The sequence below is a fragment of the Ascidiella aspersa genome, chromosome 3, assembly GCF_963924565.1.
Source record: "Ascidiella aspersa chromosome 3, kaAscAspe10.2, whole genome shotgun sequence".
In the NCBI taxonomy this organism is placed as follows: domain Eukaryota; kingdom Metazoa; phylum Chordata; class Ascidiacea; order Phlebobranchia; family Ascidiidae; genus Ascidiella; species Ascidiella aspersa.
The window spans coordinates 19,505,706-19,527,145 of record NC_139449.1 but is presented as its reverse complement, the minus strand read 5'-3'; the positions used below and the strand labels follow the sequence as shown (position 1 = coordinate 19,527,145).

The following is a 21,440-nucleotide window of genomic DNA, read 5'->3' as shown; positions in this document are numbered from 1 at the left end:
TAATGATAATGTATAATATTTTTAACCTTCATAAGTAAGACATATTGCACCTCCAAATAATACTAATAATCGCATTTTGAAATTCCAGGGGGGGGAGTGCCCTTCCGTGCGGGCGCCCATGTCTCCAACGAAGGTTGAACCTACCTAGTCTAAATAGATCACAGTTGTTATTAAACACATATGTGTGTGTGTCTTTCCTATCTAAATAGGCTACTTATATATTTTTAGCGCATCGAAAGTATTCCGTCTTTAAAATATGAGCGTCATACCAAACGTTTTCTAAACTGTGAAATATACCGATTCACATTTTGTAAACCTAATTTAGTTAATGACATGTGTGTTTCTCCCGATTTATATCGTAGGCCTATTTGCAATATGGCCGTTGTAGCGCAAGTAACACATGGGTAACTCAAAGCCTTAAAAAGCAAAAAAAAAGATTGTAAGTTCTTTGTATGAAATTTTTCCGTATTTAAATCTTAACTTTTGGGTCAACGCGCCCCAAACTTGATAAACGCCAATATATGAAGCAATGTACACACCCCCTCTAGATCTAGATTAAATTTCAAAACAAACATAGTCGCAATATTTCTTGCGGCCTACTTTAAATTCAACTTGAACTGCACATTTTACCATATCTCCAAACGTAATAACAAATTCCACCACAACATCTTTCTCATGCGGCCCGCGGCTAAAAATAATTTCCCACCCCTGCTATAGGCCTACTCTTTCGGCTGCCCAAACCATCGCTCCTGATAAATTTTATGACCTAAATAATTTACGCTATTTGCTAGCATTGTGAATTCAACGGACTTTTAACTTGATGGTTTAGACTCGCACCTATTTCTGTCAATTTGTTCGCTGCATTACACAGAGATGCGGTTAACTTGACCGTGTGCTGTTTTTCTGGGTGCACTGCGTGGTAAGCGCAGTCTCAAGACATCGCAGCTAAATATAGAACATTTAGCCTGCCAATCTCGAAATGTATTTATCAAATTATTATATCTTCGATGCCTCAAAACTAACAAACTTAAATATGCATTCGGTAAAATGCTTATTGGTGTAACGTATACGTTTCTCGCGTTAAAATTCCAGACTACTGGCTTTAAGTGTGAGATTTGTAAAAATTCGGATAATGGAACAGTGCCGTTGATAAGCTGAAGTTACGAACATCCTGTTACTCCGCTGCACACGCACGAAGGTCGAGCACTTTTGTATCGACTTTAATTTGAAAAAAACACATCGTATTTGCTCTACATTTTGGATGGGCATCACCTATCACGAAGGCTATTTTTGTTTTAATTTGTATAAAGTTATGATATTTCTATTGTACAGTGGTATCGTTTTTTTAGATAACCTAACATTAATTTAATATGCTTTAATAAAAATTTCTTCATTATTTTTTTTCATTGCCTAACTTCTAACTGACGTGCCAATATGCCTGCGGCAATACCGAGACGCTTACTATCTTATTTTCAAACTGCGAAGTTTGCTGAAGAAAAGGGAACGTTTTGAATAAAGTCTGAGATATTTCACAGCGAAAGTATAATTGTTATGTAGCGCTAAAGTAATATTATGCAGACATATGTAGCATTTAAGCAAAACCTATAGCTTAAATATAAAAATAGCTCGAGTGCATCTGAAGCGTCAATGGCAACACTTATTTAAATATTAACAAATGTAGGTGATACGTGAATCCGTTTCACAGTCTTATATTTACCAGTGTTATAATGACTTACTGTTTTCAAAAGATTTGACTTGACTTAAATCTTTTTGGCTAAATGACTTGACTTGACTTAAAGTCTTTTGGACAAATGACTTGATTTGACTTAGTTCTTTTAGACACATCACTTGGATGAAATGAAGTGTTTTCACTAAGCATTTTTTAAATTGGGTTATTTATTATATTTTTTGCATAATTATGAAACAATTGCTTCGTGTATATTGCGTTTTTAGTATTTTTAGTTGAGGAATGCTCATAATCGGACAAGAACGTGTAATTTTGATGTCAAGGGCTTGACTTTGAATTCACTTGCTCTAATTATTAATTGACTTGTTATTTATTTAAAAAGACTTGACTAGGACTTGAGTTATTTTAGAAATGACTTGACTCGAACTAAAGATATTGCAAATGACTTGTATACCGTACATCACTGGTATTTTCTGTTTTTGTCATTGTTCAAGGATATTCCTTAAAAAATAAAAAAGTTACAGTTAATAGGAAACAAGTTTCAATGTGTACTACAACTCAGTTCAATTTTTTTAACTCACCATATGTTTAAATGTATACTAGGCTAGTATAGATATGGATTTGCCACATTTATTGAGCAACAGAAAATGGAAAACTTAGGCTACAGCATATGTTTGCAGAAGTCCGAACATAGTAATTTTAACTATATGTAACCATCTTCTTGTTTTTAGAACCTAAAGAACCAAGCACGTATGTGCTAAAAAACAGCTTTGCTGCTGTTTAAGAAATTTAAGTATTGCTCGCTTAATAATGGGTCAAAATATTTGCTTTCGTTATGCTTTCTTGCTTATTATTGCCAGCAGCTATGCCAGCTTGGTCATTTTGATTTACTTTCAATCTGAAAGCAAGGCTGCATTTTCGGTATTAATAAAGAAAATTAAAAAGATAGCGTCGCCAAGGATATTGTGTTCTACGAACAGCACAAGTTTACAAGGCGAACTTGTCATGAATATTTCAGAGATGCAAAGAAATTATGACATTTTGTCGGCAAACTTTGTCGATAACGCCCGTAAACACCCTCCAAATTTTTCATTTGAGCCATCTGTTTGTTCGTTTTACTACTCCGTAGCTGTAATCGTTCCGTTTCGGGGCCGTGAAGAACAACTTCCGATTCTACTTGGACATCTTCACCCCATTCTTGAACGTCAACTTATAAGGTGGGCTGCGCAATAATGAAAATTTCTTGTACACCAGCCGACTGGTATCACTTTAACCTATAAGCCGAAGAAAAGATGTTATCGTTGAATTCATGCACAAATATGCAAATGAAATTGAGTTTAAGGGTGACCGTGACAAATCGTTAATTTACCGGGTTTGCACTCTATTAATTGTATCGTACGTGAAACCTATCCAACGAAAGTTTAATAGGTCAAAGGAAACCAAGTTTTTAGTTTTTGACGTAATTTCTGTACTGCTGTAGAGTCAATGGCCCACATTGTAACTTATCTGTCAAAATTATCTTGATAAGTGCCATTATATCAAGTAATATGCGGATATTAATCGTGTGTTCCAGTCTAGCTAGACCAGTGGTTCTCAACCTTTTTGTTCTCGCGACCCCTTTTAGGTTTTCGATAACTTTCGCGACCCCCCAGTTGTAGTGTGTGATACATAGGGCTACCATATTTTCAGCACCCAAAAGAGGGCATTTTTTTGCCGACAAATAAAACGGAAGTAGAATTGTTACGTTTGAGTTTGGTAATATTTTACATTTCCTTGGTATTTGCACGCAATATTTACAAAAACAAAGCAAAGCAAAAGTTACGAAAACAGACACGAAAACAACAAATCAAATTTATTTTTCAGATTCAGCCCATGAATACTTTGCGGTTCCCTTAACTTTTGCCAATAAGGAATGATCATTTTGAACGAGATCGTGAAATTGTTTACACGAAATGTCATTGAAATTACATACAACCGCAAGACAGTATTTTTTAAAAAGTCTCGTTGAAAGTATAAGCAACTAACTCGAAATGCGAACCTTTCCAAAAAGAGGACATGGTAGGCCTAGTGATACATAAACCTGAGTATGGCAAAATTCGAAATGGAAAAAAATCTAGACTATGAATCTAGGATTGTATCAAAATTTGGCTGAAATGTGCTATGCACATTGCACTACAAGCTAAAGTTACGGTTTGAGCCAGGGTTGTCAGATGCTGGGTTAAATATTAGGACACTGTTGGTGTGAAATTCAAATATTTTAGGCCAAATAATAGTTTAGCATGTACCTAGTGCGAGACCAATGGAAATCAATGGAGGTAACTGTTCTTAGTGAACAGCCAAAATACGAGACGGGATGCGATCATTTTTTGCACAATGTGCGCAAAAATGTGCAAATAATGTGCGCACACTCTGACTCTGACTCGTTAGTAAAGTTGCTATAAACAATTTTGGAGGCCTCTTGAGCACGTGGTTTTAGTTCATCCCACAATGTTGCAAATAAAATCGGCCAAATTAGAACAGAAAGCTTACTGTCCTAATAATTTAAAAACCGTCGGACACAGCAGTTAAAATTAGGAAAATTTATCCTTTTTTGGACCGAATTTTGTAATGGTGATGTCATAAACGCGACAGGTTCACTGCAGCAAAAGCCACACAAAGACAAATGTTAGACTGGCGGTTGCTTTTGTTCATTCTATACTGCTAAACTCTTGGTTCACATTGCTTATTTCTTATGAATTTTTTTAATCAAATACTACACGGCGACCCCCCAGACAACCCCTTGCGACCCCCTTGGGGGTCGTGAACCCCAGGTTGAGAACCACTGAGCTAGACCGTTTGCTTTCGAAATTAAACGTTAAACCAAATGAGCGCAATTTTTTCGGCTTCGCGCAAACGCTTCGTCACAATTTTCTTAAATATGTTTGTGTCAAACTTCAGTTGCATACTTGTGGACACGTTTGGCCGAAAATGGAAAGTTAATACTTGTTTGATGACGTCATATTATTACATAGCTTTTTGAGTTTGACGTCATTTTTAAGTATTCACATTGCTGTACAATATCTAGGCCTATACCTGTGAAATGCTGGACTGTCAATTTAATATTTAGCGTCCTTTAGATCTTATCTATAGTGACATTTAAAATGTTTTTGTTCGTACATGAAGTTATATAGTAGTGCCATTAAATAACCTTTTTTTAAATTCATCTAAAAGATATCAGATTTTCGTCATAAATCAAGTTGGGAAATTCACCTTCAACAAGGGTCGCCTAATGAACGCAGGATTTTTGTGGGTTCACAACTCAAGCCGACCATTTGATTGCTACATTTTCCACGATGTTGATATGCTGCCCGAAAATGATAAAAATCTATACAGGTGCTTTATTGTGCCCTACTATTTCCATAGAAATAAACGCGTGAATTCGTTATCACAAAACCACAAGGTTGACAAAAATTAAAACAAAATTGTTCTAGGTGTCACAATGCCACAGATGTCTGGCACATATCTTGCTCCGTGGACAAGTTTCGATATTACCCACTGTGTTGTGGAATGACCGTTGGAGGTGTTGTAGCGTTTTTACCGGATCAGTTTATTAAAGTAAGTGCCACACCTCGAATACACTGTATTCATTGATTTCACCTGTAAAATTATTGATATACGTTCGATTTTTACCTCGAAACAAAATATAAGTAAAATCATTTTCATATCGATTTTCGCATATAATCGAAGACTATATAAGGCAGGGGTCGGCTGTACTCAGTGTGCCAGATTATGTACACTGTCAAAATATCAACAACTCGCGTTCCAAACATTTTTCTATGTTTAGTTTTGCACTGGCAACCAGGGCTACAGTTTTCTGTCTTTCAGTTTCGAAATTGTGTCGTGCGCATGCACACACGTCGGATTCGAGTTGGTTTCTCAGTCGCACAAAGCACACGTGCTTGCTTTTATAGTATGGAAGTGGTTCTCAACCGTTTTGGCATACGGACCGGTAAAATTTTAAAACAAATTTTGCGGACCGGTAGACCTTCAAAAATTAAAATCAACCCAAAATGTAGTAACGACAAAAGTAAACAACTTAAAAGCAAATAACAGAAACTTGAATGTAATGAGCAATTTGCTGCTGTCTTTTTGTTATCATACGTGTTATACGTGGTTCTGTTAAAGTTTTTTACGTACAACTGGTCTTAAAGTTTCAGACCTAAACGAGTTGTAGCCTAATTTTAAACAGTTTGGCACAACACTTGCAGCATTGAGACCATTAACTCTATGCTACGTCACAATGCTGCGAATTACGGAACTGGCGAAGTTCTAAATTTGATGGACAAGCAGCCTTCAACATCTTGCTTTTTGCAATTAAGTTATAAAGTTGTAATATATTTGACGGACCGGCAGAAAATTTGACGCGAACCGGCGGTTGAGAACCACTGATGTAGAATGTCCTGCATTAACGCAGTTAACGTCACGGCACTTTTGGGGCATTGTGGCCTAATACGAACGGTTAGTCAACAACAAGTTTAACGCACACAAAAAATAATGTTAAATACAACAGTTAGGTCCCATATTCGTGACACGAACTGGAAATGTGTTCAACCATTTAGTTAGCGCTATAGTGTTAGTGATGTAATATTAATGTTAATAATGCGGTAGTGATGTAATGGTTGTACTTTCGTAAGGTGATATAACATGAGCGTTGAATCAATTGGCATGCCCTAAAAATTCATCTTGCGTGCCACAAGTGGCACGCGTGCCAGGTGTTGCCGGCCCCTTGACTAAGGTAACCCCTCGCACCTTAGTTCATTTATGCGCTAGGATAGTGGTTGGCCTACTTTTACATTATGGCTAATATTAACCTAACCGTAGGCTATATGGCTTTGTAAGCTTGTTACAAGGGATCGAGTTTGTCACTTGGGGAGAATTTGTGAGAAACGTATCGTTGAATTCCTGGATTCAGAAAAACACTTTTTATTCAATCTTATGTTGTATGCACCCCAATTTCGAAGGTAAATGGATTCCCGAACACCTTCTGGGGATGGGGCGGTGAAGACGACGCTATATATAACAGAATTCTTAAAACAAATATGACGGTTAGCCGACCGTTACCCCATGGGCTTTGCAGGTGAGAAAACCAAGCTAAACGACTATCAATAAAATCGTTACACATTAAGCCTACAAAGACATTTTGTTATTCCAGACGTATATAGTCTAATTAAAAAAGGGTTAATTTTTGTTTCTTTTTGTATACGGTAGGTTATGTTTTTTGATATAATTAAGTTATTAAAAATATATGATTTGTGTACAAGGTTCACGATGTTGAAGCACGAACGAGACAAGAAAAACCCCCGTCACAACCGCACGTTGGTGAAACAAATGATTGATTCTTCAACTAAAATGTATCAACAGGACGGCATTAACAACTTAAACGTGAAAATCGTTTCTGTTGTTTCCTTTCCGCTTTACGTTAATGTATCTGTTGATGTCGGGGAAAACTAGTAACAAGTTTAATTGCTATCGCTTAAAGCAGGCTTGGGCAATATTTTTTACCGCGGGCCACATTAGAAACATAAAATGTTGTGGCGGCCAGATCAAAAATAGGACTCAAATTTACGCAATATAACGTAATATTATGCAAAACAACTTTTTATTACGTTGGGAGTTGTGCGCAAATGTACAACTGAAGTCGATTTGAAGGCGACAAGGCATCGCGCGAAGCGCGAATAAATCGCGGCTATTTGGTTTAAAATGCAAACTTTTAAGATTTGGAGGGGTAGGTGATGTATTGAGCCCAGATAAAATATATGGACAATACTTGATATGTTGGGATTAATTAGATGGCGGGGTCGTTACCCCAACAGGTGAAAATACGTGAACATTTTGCACAGAACAAATAACAATGACTTTCTTTGCTTTTTGAGACCTTAAGTTGCCGATGTGTTTCGTGCAATACAGTAGACATTTTGCAAAGACGGTATAAATCGGGAGAAACATAAAACAAAAAACTAAACGAAATAGATTCGCAGATACGTACCGAAAAGAGTGTATGTATATAAGTCACAACCAAACATATAAAAAGGCGCCGTCGGACCCGCGGGTCGTATTTTGCCCTGTTCTGGCTTAAAGTAATATATACTTCGATTCCATCAGAGACGTGCAATCAGGGGAGGGTACTGCCTCACCTGACAACATCTGGCAAAGCAAAAGACATATCAAGCAAAAGTTATATCAGTTAATCTCTACCACAAATTTTACGTTTCTATACCTAAAGCGTGCTTTGTTTTTTTCTTCTATTTCTGTTGTGTTAATCATATCAACCGTTCACGCGGTCAAAATCATTGAATACGCAAAGAGAGGCAGAGCCAAGCCGTGCCTCTCTTCAGATCACAAAAGTGCCATACACTGCATTATGCGTGCCTTTTTCTTTCGCAAATTCTCTCGGAAAACATAATGAACGATTTAGCTATGATTTGAGGCATGCCTCAACTGTGACGTCCACGCTATGAAACCTTTCTTTGTTAAGCTTAAATGCCCGCATAGTGCGTGTATTGTACATTGGCTTCTTGCAGTGTAAAGAGTATTGCGCTAAAACTTAGTCAGTTGCTGCTCGAAACGGTTTGCTAGCATATTTATTTGTGTTCGATACGCAGTTCATACAATGTTAGCAAAAGCTAAACAAAAACTTTTTTTTACTTTTATTAGTACGATACCGTTTTTGTGGTTGATAAAGAAAAAGGTGACTCGAAAAAATTTGTGCCTCACCATCCAGGAACTTCACTGCACGTCACTGGATTCGATGAACACTCATTAGGGAAAGTTAAATGCAAAAATGTAGTCTTTATAAATGTTGTTGCGTATTACCAGATTTAATGTGTGTTGCATCCATTGTAGTTAGCAGGTGGCTTTGCGTTTTACAACTTTCTAATCTAAGTGCCTTATTATGGTTCGAAATAAGATCAATTTTATCGCTCTGGCCTTTCCTTGATAGAAATACCATTGCAAATACCGCCTTTTTAGGCCAGTTTGTTATATGACGTCTTTTGTTTGATGTTTGTTGTGCGGGTTTATACTGATTAATTAGTGAATTTTATATTTATAAAATTGCACCGCTTAGTAAAAAAAAAGAAGCGCTTCCTAAAAGAGTGATCTATATACTTAGGCATTTCTTATCATAAAAATGAATTAGTCATCATCTTGACAAAGAAAGTTAATAAAGGCAACAAAACACTTTTGTCTGTTTAAAAATAAGAATTAATTTTACTATACAGTTATATCGGCCTTTTTATAATGATATGGCTGTGTATTATTTATTCGTTTAATCCTCAAAAACGACCAACTATTTATTCGTTTAATCCTCAAAAACCACTGCTTTTATAGATGTTTAAGCGTGTTCATTTATGGATTTTATAATAAGCTGCATATATTTTTCTATTGAACACAAAATACCTTTCATATTATAAAATAAAGTGATTCAGATTCCTAGTATACGAAATAGTTGGTCGCTGGTTTTAGATGTTTATGTTTAACTGCATATTTCTATCCTAAAATCTCCCAAGAAAAAAATCAGTTAATTATCATGTACGCAATATAAATTACTCTTTATCAAAAAAGGCATACCGGCTGGTATTTTTCCCTAAATGCTGTCAGCCAACTAAAATCCCGGCCAATTTTATCTCAAAACTTAAAGCTTTTTCAAAATAAAACCAATTTCTAACAACGATAAACGAAATGTATTCTCAAATAATTTTATTTCAAAAACACACTTTACACAATTGCTAGCATTGTTAATTCTCACTTACGTTGGGTATAATTTGCACAAAAATCCAGCACCATTTTCTTAACAAGCCCTGAAAACTGTCCTACCCACATTATTGCGTTCTGTAGTAACCGTGCGTATTTTTTTAAACGCACTATAGTAATTAAACAGCTGGGAATATTTTCGTGAATCTAACAGACTCAATTAACCAGCTTCCGCATACAATTATAGCAAAATTACTATATGTCTATAAATCAAGCGTTTTAAGCGCTTAAAAGAGTGCTTAACTCATGTTAGTTTTAAGAGTGCTTAACCCATGTTTAAAGAGAAGTCTGTTTAATCGATTCGGTAAATGATTTATTGTCAACTCCTTTATTTTCTTCTGATTCACTTTTATGTTCGCCATCTTTCAATTTTTTGTTAATGCTGTCGATCGACCTGCCGCCGTACGCCAAATTGCATTTTAAAAAGTCGTAACGGGGTGAGATTTTTCCGCTGCTGAATAGGTATTTAATGATAGGGGAGACCGTTAACAAGATGACAAAGGAAGCAATCATAGCAAATGTTTTGTGCGGGAAGTTTGCACCTCCCGGGTAAGGTATAAAAGGTTCCAGATTGAAGAATGGCTCGCCTCCGCCCATTCTGAGAATAAGGCCGACGACGAAAGCAAGGATTGAAGCGTAAGTGTTGGGATCAGCGTAAATTACACATGTCAACTGTAAATAAAAGGTTCAGAATATAAACGCTTTTTTATAGTTATTGCTAAACAATAGACCGGCAAATATGATCACCGATATATAAAGTAACGCTTTACAAAACTATAGTCAGCATTCCTTAAAAAAGGCACTAAAGTACGTAAAATTTAAGTAAGGCATGCCTATGTCTATAAACATTATCAACATATAGCCACCATAAACAAACCTGTGGAAATAACATAACGTAAACGAAGTCAGAGCTGAGATGCCAAAGTGCATAAACTGATTGAATTTTAATTGCCAAGGTTGCTGCCACAGCTCCGAGAACTACTATCGAAATTCGCAAAGTCCATGTCAGCTCATGCTCGGAAGCCTGTGCAGAGAGCAAACTATTTAGTTTAACAGTAAATAACAGTAAGTCAGTGCAGCGGCGGACACAGGATTTTTTTTCCCGCGCCACGAAAAAAATGGACAGTGGTTCCCAATTGAACTTAGGCTAAAGTTTAAGCGAAGCGCAAAAAATGCACTATTTGGTTTATTCAACAAAACCTTACATTTTAAACCAGGTGTTAAGCAGTAAACAACAATTTTGCCAAACCACAAAAGTTGTTGAGTGTTCAGCTGTACCAAACAGCCGCATGACTACACAAACGATCAAAAGTTTTGTACTTACAAGCAAAATAAAACTGTTTGTTAAATGAGTAGATTTTTTTAAAAGCAAATATTTCACTGTTTCAAACAATGTTTATAAATAAAGTCCAAGTCAAGTCATCTGCAAAATAACTTTTAAGCATTACGTTTGGCGTGTTTAGCAAACTATAAGCCACGCAAGTATGGGTAAATTATTTGACTTTTTGCGTTGACCTTGTGCATACAAAGCTCATGGACCGCCGAAAATATGTATGTTGACCACTGGGGATTTATGAACGATTGGTCTGGTGCATACTGGAAACATACTTTCGAAGGATGTAAGAATTGCAAGCTGAAGACAAATTCTATCAGTAATTTATACGTTTTACACCTCTGTCAGCTTCGCCGCATTTAAAGTAACAGAGCGAGCAATAATCCATTTTACCACCAAAGCCAAATTCATTTTATGACGCAACAATGGCGGTAGCCAAAGTAAACTATTTCATGGCAGTGTGACCAATGACGTATTGTAAAGCCCAAAATGTCAACGATCTTTTCTTGAAAACAATATTCTGGATAAGACCAACGATATAATAGTGAAATGGACTTATACCCAAGGCTGTGCTTGTCCCAAAAATCGGTGCCGCGTGCCGAATGTTGCCCGCCTCTAATACAAACGAAACGAATAAGCGTAATATCTCACAAAAAACAAATGCCATTACAAATATAAAGTTATATGTTTGTTTCGGTATTTCATTTGTTGGTGCTACAAAATATATACCTTTTGACGAACTGCCATCTTGTATATGTTCCTTGTAAACATACTAGATGCCGAAAGAATGCTCGAATCGGCTGAGGACATAACGGCAGCTGAAACAGCACCCAGTCCAATAAACGATACAGCCACAGGTGTTAGGTACTGCAGGACAATTGGAAGGATCATCGACTGTTGGCCATTCTCATACGGGGTTGCGTTTCCATAGGTTGTCGCGTTCCAATCTGCCATAAAAATCTAATAGAAGCATGCCCCGTTTCAGGAACAAAAACAAATACTGTTCGTTAAAGACATACAGCCATTCTAACGTGAGTTGATTTTTTTTTTAAATAACCAAAATCAACCTTAATCAAGCAAAATTAGGTGTGAAAATATTATGATGAAAAAAATTGTTATAATTTCCGTGATCTGCAGCCAAAAATCACAAATATTCAACATTAATGTATAGTACATACGAGTTTGTAAAATAGTACATTATCGTGTATTTTAACCCAAACTGGCCTTGAATTATTAAGGTCTACCTGTCGAAGCGCCAATGGCGCCAATTAATACTGATGGTATTGCCATAACAATGCATCCGAAGGCAGCAACAAACGATAAGATCTGTGCATGTGCTGCTGAATCGGACGAAAGAACCCTTTGAAAGTAAACTTGCCACGGAACACCACCGAACATCTGTAAAATATTCGTCCACAACAGGGGCGTCTAATCTGCGACCCAAAATGCCAGAACTATATATGTTTAGATTTAAACGATGTTGTTATTCTGATTCAATCATAAGATGTGTTTAAAACAGAGTCAATAAAAAGCCGATCTATAGTTAGGTTTAGTTTAGTGTTACAAAGCAGTTTTATGGTAGCAGGAGTATAATACGTTACTGTCAAACAACTCAAAGTAAACATGTGCAAACGTGTAAAGAGGACATGTTTGACAACATAAATTTTGACGCAAGCTATAGTTTAGTATGACTTTAATTTTACAATATACTCTTTTTAAGTACAACATTATACGCCGCATCTATAAGAGTTGGAATTATTCATAATTATTAAGAGTTTTTAATAAAAAGGCCTACATTTTACATTTTATTCATTTACTTTTGATGCAAGCACAGACAACAAATCGACCGCATATAGTTTCTAAAAATAATTTTAGGTAACTTTTCAGGCGAAACAATAGACGAAGCCTCATCTACGCGTGCAATGTAGAGTAATTTACAAGGGTTTACATTTTCACGGTATGAGGCAAGCAATTAAGGCTGAAAATTATTCGGTTATGCTTTCACTGTGAGATTTTGAAATTTTTAAAACTAATTCTTATCACAATTTTATTCTTATAACAAACCAGATTTGCAAATAAAGTTCGTTGACTTTAGTGTGATCTATATAGTAGCTCAAGAATAGGGTCTACAACAGTTCAGAATTTCGCCGTAATGCAAAATTGCCCACGCATTTACAACATGCAGTTTATATAAAGTACTTGGAAGCATTATTTTTAGTTTTGTTAAAAGTTTTCGCGCGAACCCTGCGAGATCACTTAATCACCCGTCTGAATCTTTTCGTATGATTGCGTCATTGAAGCCGACTATCTTAAGACTTAATTTTGCGAATTGATGTAACAATTAAAACAATAATTGATTTTAAATGAATTGCCACGTAATTTTTGCCACATTACAAGATTACGGCCCGCTAACATTTTTTAAACGCAAATTTGGCCTTTTGCTTAATACGGTTGGACATCTTTGATCTGTATGATGTAAATATATATATAAGGCATATAAATATGTGTGTGTACGCCGAACTATATTCTTAATGCACACTATAGTCTATTCTAGTGGAATAATGTTATATTATGACGATGGGGGATAATAAATAAACGAAAACATAGGGACATAAGAATAAATGAAAACATTTTTAACTCATAAGAAAAATCTCACCAACAAAAGCATCGAATCGATCCAAACTCCAGTTTGTTCGATGTCCCATGCTCCAAGCCACGAAGGGTAGTCATATGCTGTGGTTGAAATACTTGCAACAGCGGGATTGGTGAACGCAAAAGGTACGCTTATCCACTATATGCATAAAACAAATTTGCAGGCTCAGCCGAAAATAACATAGCCTACAACGCTGGAGATAAAGCACGTGTTGACATAGTCGGAAGCTAATGGATGGGCCTTAGTTCCAGTGCCGTTAACGATCGACAAGCATTAAAGGAATCGTTAAACACTCTTTCAAATAGTTAAAAATTGGAAGGCATTGGTTTGGCTATGTCACAGGTGTATAAAGCTGAATTTGTTCTCTTTTTTTTCGTGCTTCGTGCGAAAAGGCCTTGTTCGTGCTCAGTCCCCGTAAACAAAATTTTGCAACTTAGCCAATGTATTTTTTCGCGCTTACTATGTTGCCTTTTTAAACGGCTCATTTTAAATCACTGTTTTAAAAAAAAAAATACTTTACATGGCTCTCATGGAAATACAACCAAAAACATGCGGCTTTTATGGAAAAAAAAAGGATTTAAAAAGGTTCCCGTCCCCTGATGTAGTGAAATGTTTTGTAAAATAGTTCCAATCAATGTTTTTATATGTTTTGTGACGTCACACCACCGATACCAAGCCAGAATAATACCAGAAATAATACAGCGCACAAAACCTGTCCACTTTGATTGTCGCGTTGGTATAAACTATAAAGGTTGATTTACGTAACTCTCAGGTAGGCCTATATTCTATAGCAGTGGTCTCCAACCTGTGGGTCGCGATCCCGAGTGGGGTCGCCTAAAATTTTTGCGGGGTCGCCAACTCATCATTTTTCTGCTGTTTTAGTACGTTTTATGTATTTCGCTTTATTTAAAATGGCGACTGGGTTAATAGCGGAGACAAGCTTTCTTCTACATAAAATACCTGGTTTTAGCTTTTAAAATCTGCTAAATCAGGTAACGTGACATTTCACAAAATTAGACTTCTTTGATTTAGAGCAGCGAAAGTCACATTCTTTAATGAGTTATCAAAGGGCTGTTTTTCTTCAGTAAACTTGGGTAACGTGGTTTGCATATATAAGAAGCTTTATATTTTTAATTCAGTCAACAAAAAGTAAATTTGTTTCGGACTTAACAGAACAGATTCGTCTACCTTGTGTCACAATTAATCGGTTGTGGTACTATAATAAAAAACCGTATCTTTTTGATAATGAGGTACAGCACAGCCACTGGCTGTTTGCTGTTTGGTTTGCTTAAACTGAGACGTTATTTACTAATAAAACATCCAGGCAGCGTTAATAAACAAGCTGAGTGTTAATAAACAAGCTAAGTGTTTTGAACGTAAATTGCAATCTCTTGAATCACAAGAAGGCGCCATGAAAGCATTTACTGCAGTCAATGTAGTTGCTGTTTGTTATTTGTATGTCGCCTCTTATCACATTGCAAAGCTAAAAAGCCCATACAAGTAAATGCTTCTCAATCGTATGCAATTTAATTTTCTGTATTTATTCGATATATAACAAAGAAGAAGTATTATCCGAAGAGCTTCTGTTTTGCAATCACTGCATACTGAAGGTGAAGATTCATAACTTAGTAAGTTCTTTAACGAATAATCTATATCATTTTGAAAATGTGCTGGAATATGAATATGGAGCGACGGCTAAAATTTTATCTGAGGAACTGCATACTACTTTGAATGCAGTCACAAAGTCGTATACCACTAAACCAGAGTTTATTTTCTTGTTTGTGAGACCAGATGGGTTCTGGTCACACACGATCATTATTAGACACAGCAGTACGTTGGTTATAACGTGGTCAATTCAGAAAAAAAGTTTGAACACTACTATGGCGACAGCCTGACACCGTCCAAGGAACAAGACTGGTTAATATCTCCTTTTTGTGTTATAGCTTTGCCGAAGCTGCCCCTCCGTGTTGTGGAAGAATTTATAGAAACCGCATGTATAACTCGTTTAAAGAAAATACTCAAAGTTGTTCAAATATTTATTTTGAACTTCGATGCAATCATACCTGATTCTGTCTATTTTTGTTATTAAACTAATCATTCTGTTTTCAACCACATGGCTTTGTGAAGTGAGATCCAGCGCAATGATGATATTAAAAACGAAATATGATAATCGCTTGGAAGTAGAGCATTACATCTGGTTACGCTTATGAAAAGTTGAATCGCGTTTGCCAAACTAGTGGCTCTTTACAGGCACAACCATGGCACTGAAGTGCAATTTATTTTTAAAACAAAGCATTTTTATTGTTCGTTCGTTTGTTAAATTCAAATTCGTATGTTAAATAAAACTTCCTAAATGCAATTTTATTTTGATGTACATGTGTAGCCACAGTTCTCTTGAATCATGTAATCTGAAAACAATGTAAATTCTGATTTCATTTTATTTAAATTGGGGTCGCGTATTAAAAAGGTTGGAGACCACTGCTTTATAGCATAGGGTTTTTTAACCAGGGGTGCTCGCAAATGTTAAACTAACTCTCATTTTTGGTATTGTGTTATCAGTTGATTGTATAAACATAAAATTACCATGGTTTTGTTATTTAAGCATTGCTAGAAGAGGTACAAGAAAAAGAAGGACTGCAAGAAAAGGAAAAATGTTGGAAACCAATGGTATTAATACTGTTTTATGAAAAGAAAATTTGCGCTTTTAGTTTAGTAGCTAATTCTTTTAAAACATTTATATATTTCAATAATCAATTCTATGGGGCACAAGTGGCGCCTGATTAGAAAAAAATGACCTACCAATCCAACAAAAATGCAGAACAGTTGAATAACGTCGGTGTAAGCAACTGAATAAAGTCCGCCAATCAACGTGTAAAGAAGAGCTATTACGGTGGATACTATAATGGAAATCTCGATATCTAGGTCCATAATAACAGAAAGTGTTCCTCCTGCGTTAAAAAATAAAAATTCAACCCAAATTACGAAATATAAGTTTTTTTGTATATTATATACAATATATATGCATATAGTTTAATGACTCGACTCGACTTTGATAAGTAAAGTGAACAGCACGTTTTGGAAAATAATACACACCTAAGGCCGACAGGATAGAGGCCGACCAGAAAAGTTCACCAAGTAAGGCTGGCAAGTATAACACGCCTCCCATTCGCCTGCCAAGTTTGCGTTGCAATGGGTCCAACATCGTCACGTAACCCTGTTAAATTGTAACGAAAGCAAGGTCATGTGTGCTACTTAATTACTGAGAGGCTTATTCAATTAGGAATTAGGTTATGGGCCGAAATGCTTAATTACACGAATCATTTAAAGCAGTGTTTCTCAAACCACGAGTATAGCGACCAAATGTTGGATGGCCGTTTTTATTTAGTTAGTTCGCCAATTGAAGTAGTTCACATGATTAGATTTTTACGCATTTAATGTGACACATGGCTCATAATAATTAAATCTTATTTATACTGATTTATTGTTTGTTTCCTTACAAAAAGTTAAAAAAATAAATTGGCTTTTATGTAAAACTTATGGTTAGTATTTAGGTTATTGCGTAAAAAGGTGGAAAAACACTGGTTTATGTTTAAGTTGATACCATAACGCAAAGTCGATATTTCTAAAGATAAACAAATATATAATATCAAATAAAAGTGTAGGAAATATTATTCCAATAAGTATGTAAAACAATACCAATAAGTATGTAATATAATATTACTCCCTATTAACTTTAGTTATCTCTTTGTTTCGTTGGGAACACGGTTACATGATTCGTTTACCCCACTGAGAAAGTTGGAAGAATTTTAATCCAATGATATTAACAAAATAAAGCTTAAAATAAAAAAAATTAAACCTGATCTCTCATTTTCTTGGCAAAGAAGATTCCGCCAATGGCCAGGCTAATTGAATAGCCGACTGGTGCTTGGGTCCAAAGTAAACCCAACCCAGGGGTGTAAACGTATTCTGCTGTTCCATTAATGTAACCTCCTCCAACCCAAGTAGCTGTACAAACACCAGCGTCAGTAGCATAATTTGCTGTTTTTCGGCTTTGCTTAAGTACCAAAAATAAATTTAAAGAGGCCTCCTTTTAAATTACTGTGTCAAATATATCGGGGTGTTTTGGGGGACCGAAACGGTACCCCAAAACCCCCCCAAAAAAATCTCCAGCGGTTTCCCAAAATTTGGACTTGCAACTACAGTAGAAAAGTAATGGTTGATTCTCGCTATGTTGTTCGATAATACGAATATAGCCTACGATCAATAGTTCACGTCCGGAAAAAGATTAAGTGGAGGTACAGCTAACAGCTGAATCAAAGAGTTATTCACAAAAGTGTACCTTCGATACTCGTCAATGTTGATTTCTGATTTATGGCGCATAATGATCAGTTTTTACGTGTGGAAACATAACAAGCAGAAGCCAACAAGCACACTTTGTTTGATTGTGCAGCAAACTTGTTTGGTGGCCGGGTTGGGCAGGCTGTTGGTCGCTGTCACCTGTCACAATTATTTAAGCCGTGCCTTGTCGAATAATTCATTTTATGTTGCGTTGATTGTATGTAGTTTAAATGCCTAGGTTTGTACCGCATCTTTAGAGATTAATGTTTGTCCTAAATTAACCTTTGAAATCAGAAATAACGTAATAATTGCTTTTCTTGCGAAACCTAGATTCGAGTTAATTCTATTCCTTCTGGACTCTTCTCTGACTTAAACTGAATATTATGAAGCTTATGATGTCATAAACGTATTTACTCAACCTGACGTTTAGATTTAACAATTGTTTGTGACGTAACTTAACCGAAGCTTCTCGTAGGTGGGAGAATATTTTTGGCATTATATAACGCGGCATATTTTGAGTGTAAAAGAGAGGAAGGACAGAAATTAAGAAATACGTTGAAGTGCTGACAGTTGCTATCAAGTTTTATTGCGTTATTTGCAAGTGCTATTGTAGATTACATCGCCCTTTCTGCCAGATCTCTGAAGATTTTGATCAGCGATCTCAGAAGTAGAACTATTCAGTCGTTAATTGATCAGCGCTCTCTTTCCTGGTAAAAGAAAAGGAAGACGTGACAGTCGCTATCTTGGGCATTTTTGAGATAGAAAGATTGTTTTTGCGATAAAATTTAGAATCGGCTATTTCTTAAATACTCTTTCTATTTTTTAACTCAAAAAAGTTTTTGTGAGTTATTTCAGGTTAAAATGTCGAAGCCTAAACGATTATCCTCTGATAAACTCTGGAAAGAGGTCGCTGCTGACTACAGTCTTGATGTGGGTAAACATGTCGCTATTGCATGCGACGGAGCTGCTGCAATGATAGGCCGCCGAAATTCCCTCTCACAGAAATTGACTGCACAAAATCCGATTACCTACACAGTGCACTGTCATGCGCATCGCTTAGCCTTGGCATGTACGGACACGGTAAAGGACCTACAATACATCCAGGATTGCGAACGTGGCTTAGTCCAAACGTGGAAGTACTTTTCAATTTTGCCGCTCAAGACCGCAAAACTACAAGAAATGCAAACTGTTGATTGATTCGTCTGCGCGAAAATTAGTTAAAGCCTGCCGCTATGTCATGGTCAGGCTGTAATCGCAATGAAAGCAGAACTGTCTGCTGTACACGCTCCAATATTTTGCTACCGAGAAGAAAGATTGCACAGCAGTTGGTATTCTTCATTTAATTTGCTCCAAACGCTTTCTTTTCTCCCTTTACTTGCTGAATGCTGCTTTGGTCCATCTTAACAAAAAGATTTTGTTTCAAAATGGTAGTTTTCACTTTTCTCACATGCAGTCGGCACTTTCAATATGCAAAAAAGAGATTAGAAGGAGCATTGCCAATTCAGATCAGGTTTTAAACAGCCTAAAACATGACTGGGAGAAGATTTCAAAAAGTTTACCAAGATCTCAAAATACACTTCTTGAAGATGATTTTAAACTGCTGCGATTCACCACAGAAACATACTGTGAGGCACTGCTCTGTAATCTCGAAGAACGTTTCCCTGAGCCTGAGATACTCTCTGCTTTTTTAATCTTTGATGCTAATGAGATTCCTCTTGATACCCCTCAGCGCCAGCTTTATGGGAATGATGAACTGTCGCTGCTTATCAGAAGATTTGACATTGTTCCTGCTGAACAAACCTTGAAAGTACTAAATGACTATCAAACGTTGAAAGATAGAATGGCAATGCCAGAATTTGAGTTCTGCCAAGATCCCGGTGATGTCTGCAGCAAAATTGCATTGTCAAATTCCTCTAGCAACCGCCTGACCAGAGCAAGGATTTTCGACTCTATGGTGGTTAAAACCAAGCAACGAAATAGGCTACTAGATATCACCCTGAATGCTCTAATCAACATTTCGATGAACGGTCCGGAGCAGCTCAACCTGTATGTTACAAAGGCATTTTTCACGCACCACGCCATTGTATTTTATCTTACATACGCCAAGTTTTAACATAACTTTTTGAGGTCATTTCTGTTTAACGTCCCTGATGTAGTTGGTCAGTGCAACCGCGGTAATTTTGTTAAAAAGCGAAAAGGTCCAACATAATATAGAAGGTTGATAAGTAGACTGTATATTCGCCACGATCCATGGGCTGTACTGAATTTATATTTATTGAAATGTCAACTTACAGTGTTTTTTTATTTGTTGAAACGTCGTTTTTAGATTAATGATTAACCGACAAAGCGTTACGTTGTTCTAATTAAAAAAATATCCCCCACCTCAAGTAATACTTTTCAAAAAACGTTTTGAATTTTTTTAAATTTAGTTCAAACCATATTTTTAGTTATTTGTTGTACGGTTTTAAGGCAGTAAAAAAACTTGAGAATACTTTTGCTTATTTTTATCATATTTTTTTATCAGGCGGTCCATAATCCAGCATACGAAACTGTTTTCGCATATCGTCACAAAAACAGGTAGCCTAAAATTATAAGCAATTTTAGCCCTGCCCAGTCATAAACTCCATCTAAACACGTTTGGACTGTTAATGTTACTCGCACAAGTTGTTTAAGATCGACAAGCCTTTCAATACGAATTGTGGACACCAACACACCTTGTAAAACAGTTCTTATCCGAGCATAATACGAATTTTTTCGGACAATTTGTTTTGATTTGGCAATAGTGTTACTTTGTAAAAGGCATATATTTAACCTATAGTTATGCATCACACAAAAAAACTAAAAACTGTGCATAGATAGATTACAATTAAATATTTAGGTTTAGTAATTTCAACAGGAAAACCCAGATATGTTCCATGATACTTTCGATACAATGGCAATACTGTAAACAGTCAATAAATTAGCTTGAAAACATATCGTCAAAAATAAAAAAATATTAAATTACATTTAAATTAATTAAAAAAAAACTTGTTTCATGTGGCTCCTGTTTTAACATTTGAAATTCAACTGATAGGTTATCTATAATCAAGTTAAGCCAATTTGCCCTAAGGTTGTTCAAATGTACCTGTCATTGTGAAACTTCCCACGAATAACCCGATATCTCTTCCTCCCACCATTATCTTTTCACTTTCCTCGTTATTTTTACCATTATTTCTTTTCCTCCATGCCGCCCAAATTCCAACAGCAAGAATCAAGAGGTAGAAAACGATTATTGATATCAGGCCAGGGATGTTAATTTCCATGGTACAAACTTCCGTTTTACCTAAAATTAACTAAAAGCACCTGTAGAAATTAACCATAGACAAACGCTGTAGTAATTTGAAAAATGATATTTTCATAGAAAATATGTTTATCAACAAATTATTCGTTTCATTGCTTTTCGCAGACTATTTTTTTCCATAGGTGAAATATTTGATGTGTTGCCGATGATATTAAAGTAAGATTCGAAGTGGATAGTTCTTTTATTTTGAACGACTGCGCTGCCACATTTTGCCCATATTTTCCCTTAGATAGGGCTCCAATTAACAACAAAAAAGGAACGATGGGTGGCTCCAACCAAGTTGGTATAGACGCAAAAT

General features: G+C 36.1%; 2 protein-coding genes across 2 annotated transcripts; one reads left to right on the top strand and one right to left on the bottom strand.

The window, feature by feature from the left end:
- Window positions 1–2,428: 2,428 nt before the first annotated feature.
- Window positions 2,429–8,804, top strand: LOC146160624 (beta-1,4-galactosyltransferase 2-like). Its single transcript, XM_083384647.1, has 5 exons — window positions 2,429–2,904; window positions 4,898–5,059; window positions 5,158–5,281; window positions 6,688–6,803; window positions 6,988–8,804. Exons 1-5 carry the CDS (start codon window positions 2,498–2,500, stop codon window positions 7,175–7,177), a joined length of 999 nt encoding a protein of 332 aa, XP_083240773.1. The 5' UTR covers window positions 2,429–2,497; the 3' UTR covers window positions 7,178–8,804.
- Window positions 8,805–9,754: 950 nt separating this feature from the next.
- LOC146160623 (high affinity choline transporter 1-like) lies at window positions 9,755–21,104 on the bottom strand. The gene is made up of 9 exons (XM_083384977.1): window positions 20,927–21,104; window positions 17,321–17,469; window positions 16,558–16,678; window positions 16,264–16,412; window positions 13,468–13,602; window positions 12,056–12,209; window positions 11,541–11,758; window positions 10,356–10,502; window positions 9,755–10,150 (listed from the first exon to the last, which is right to left on the bottom strand). Exons 1-9 carry the CDS (start codon window positions 21,102–21,104, stop codon window positions 9,755–9,757), a joined length of 1,647 nt encoding a protein of 548 aa, XP_083241103.1.
- Between the last annotated feature and the right edge of the window lie 336 nt (window positions 21,105–21,440).

Excerpts from the sequence above, each read along its gene's own strand:
- LOC146160624 (XM_083384647.1), top strand. The coding sequence starts at position 2,498 with ATGGGTCAAAATATTTGCTTTCGTTATGCTTTCTTGCTTATTATTGCC. Across the intron at positions 2,905-4,897 it reads CTTGAACGTCAACTTATAAG|ATATCAGATTTTCGTCATAA; the intron begins GTGGGCTGCGCA and ends TTCATCTAAAAG. Across the intron at positions 5,282-6,687 it reads TACCGGATCAGTTTATTAAA|GTAAATGGATTCCCGAACAC; the intron begins GTAAGTGCCACA and ends CCAATTTCGAAG.
- LOC146160623 (XM_083384977.1), bottom strand. The coding sequence starts at position 21,104 with ATGGAAATTAACATCCCTGGCCTGATATCAATAATCGTTTTCTACCTC. Across the intron at positions 16,413-16,557 it reads CTCTATCCTGTCGGCCTTAG|GAGGAACACTTTCTGTTATT; the intron begins GTGTGTATTATT and ends TTTTTAACGCAG. Across the intron at positions 12,210-13,467 it reads TCGATTCGATGCTTTTGTTG|ATGTTCGGTGGTGTTCCGTG; the intron begins GTGAGATTTTTC and ends AATATTTTACAG.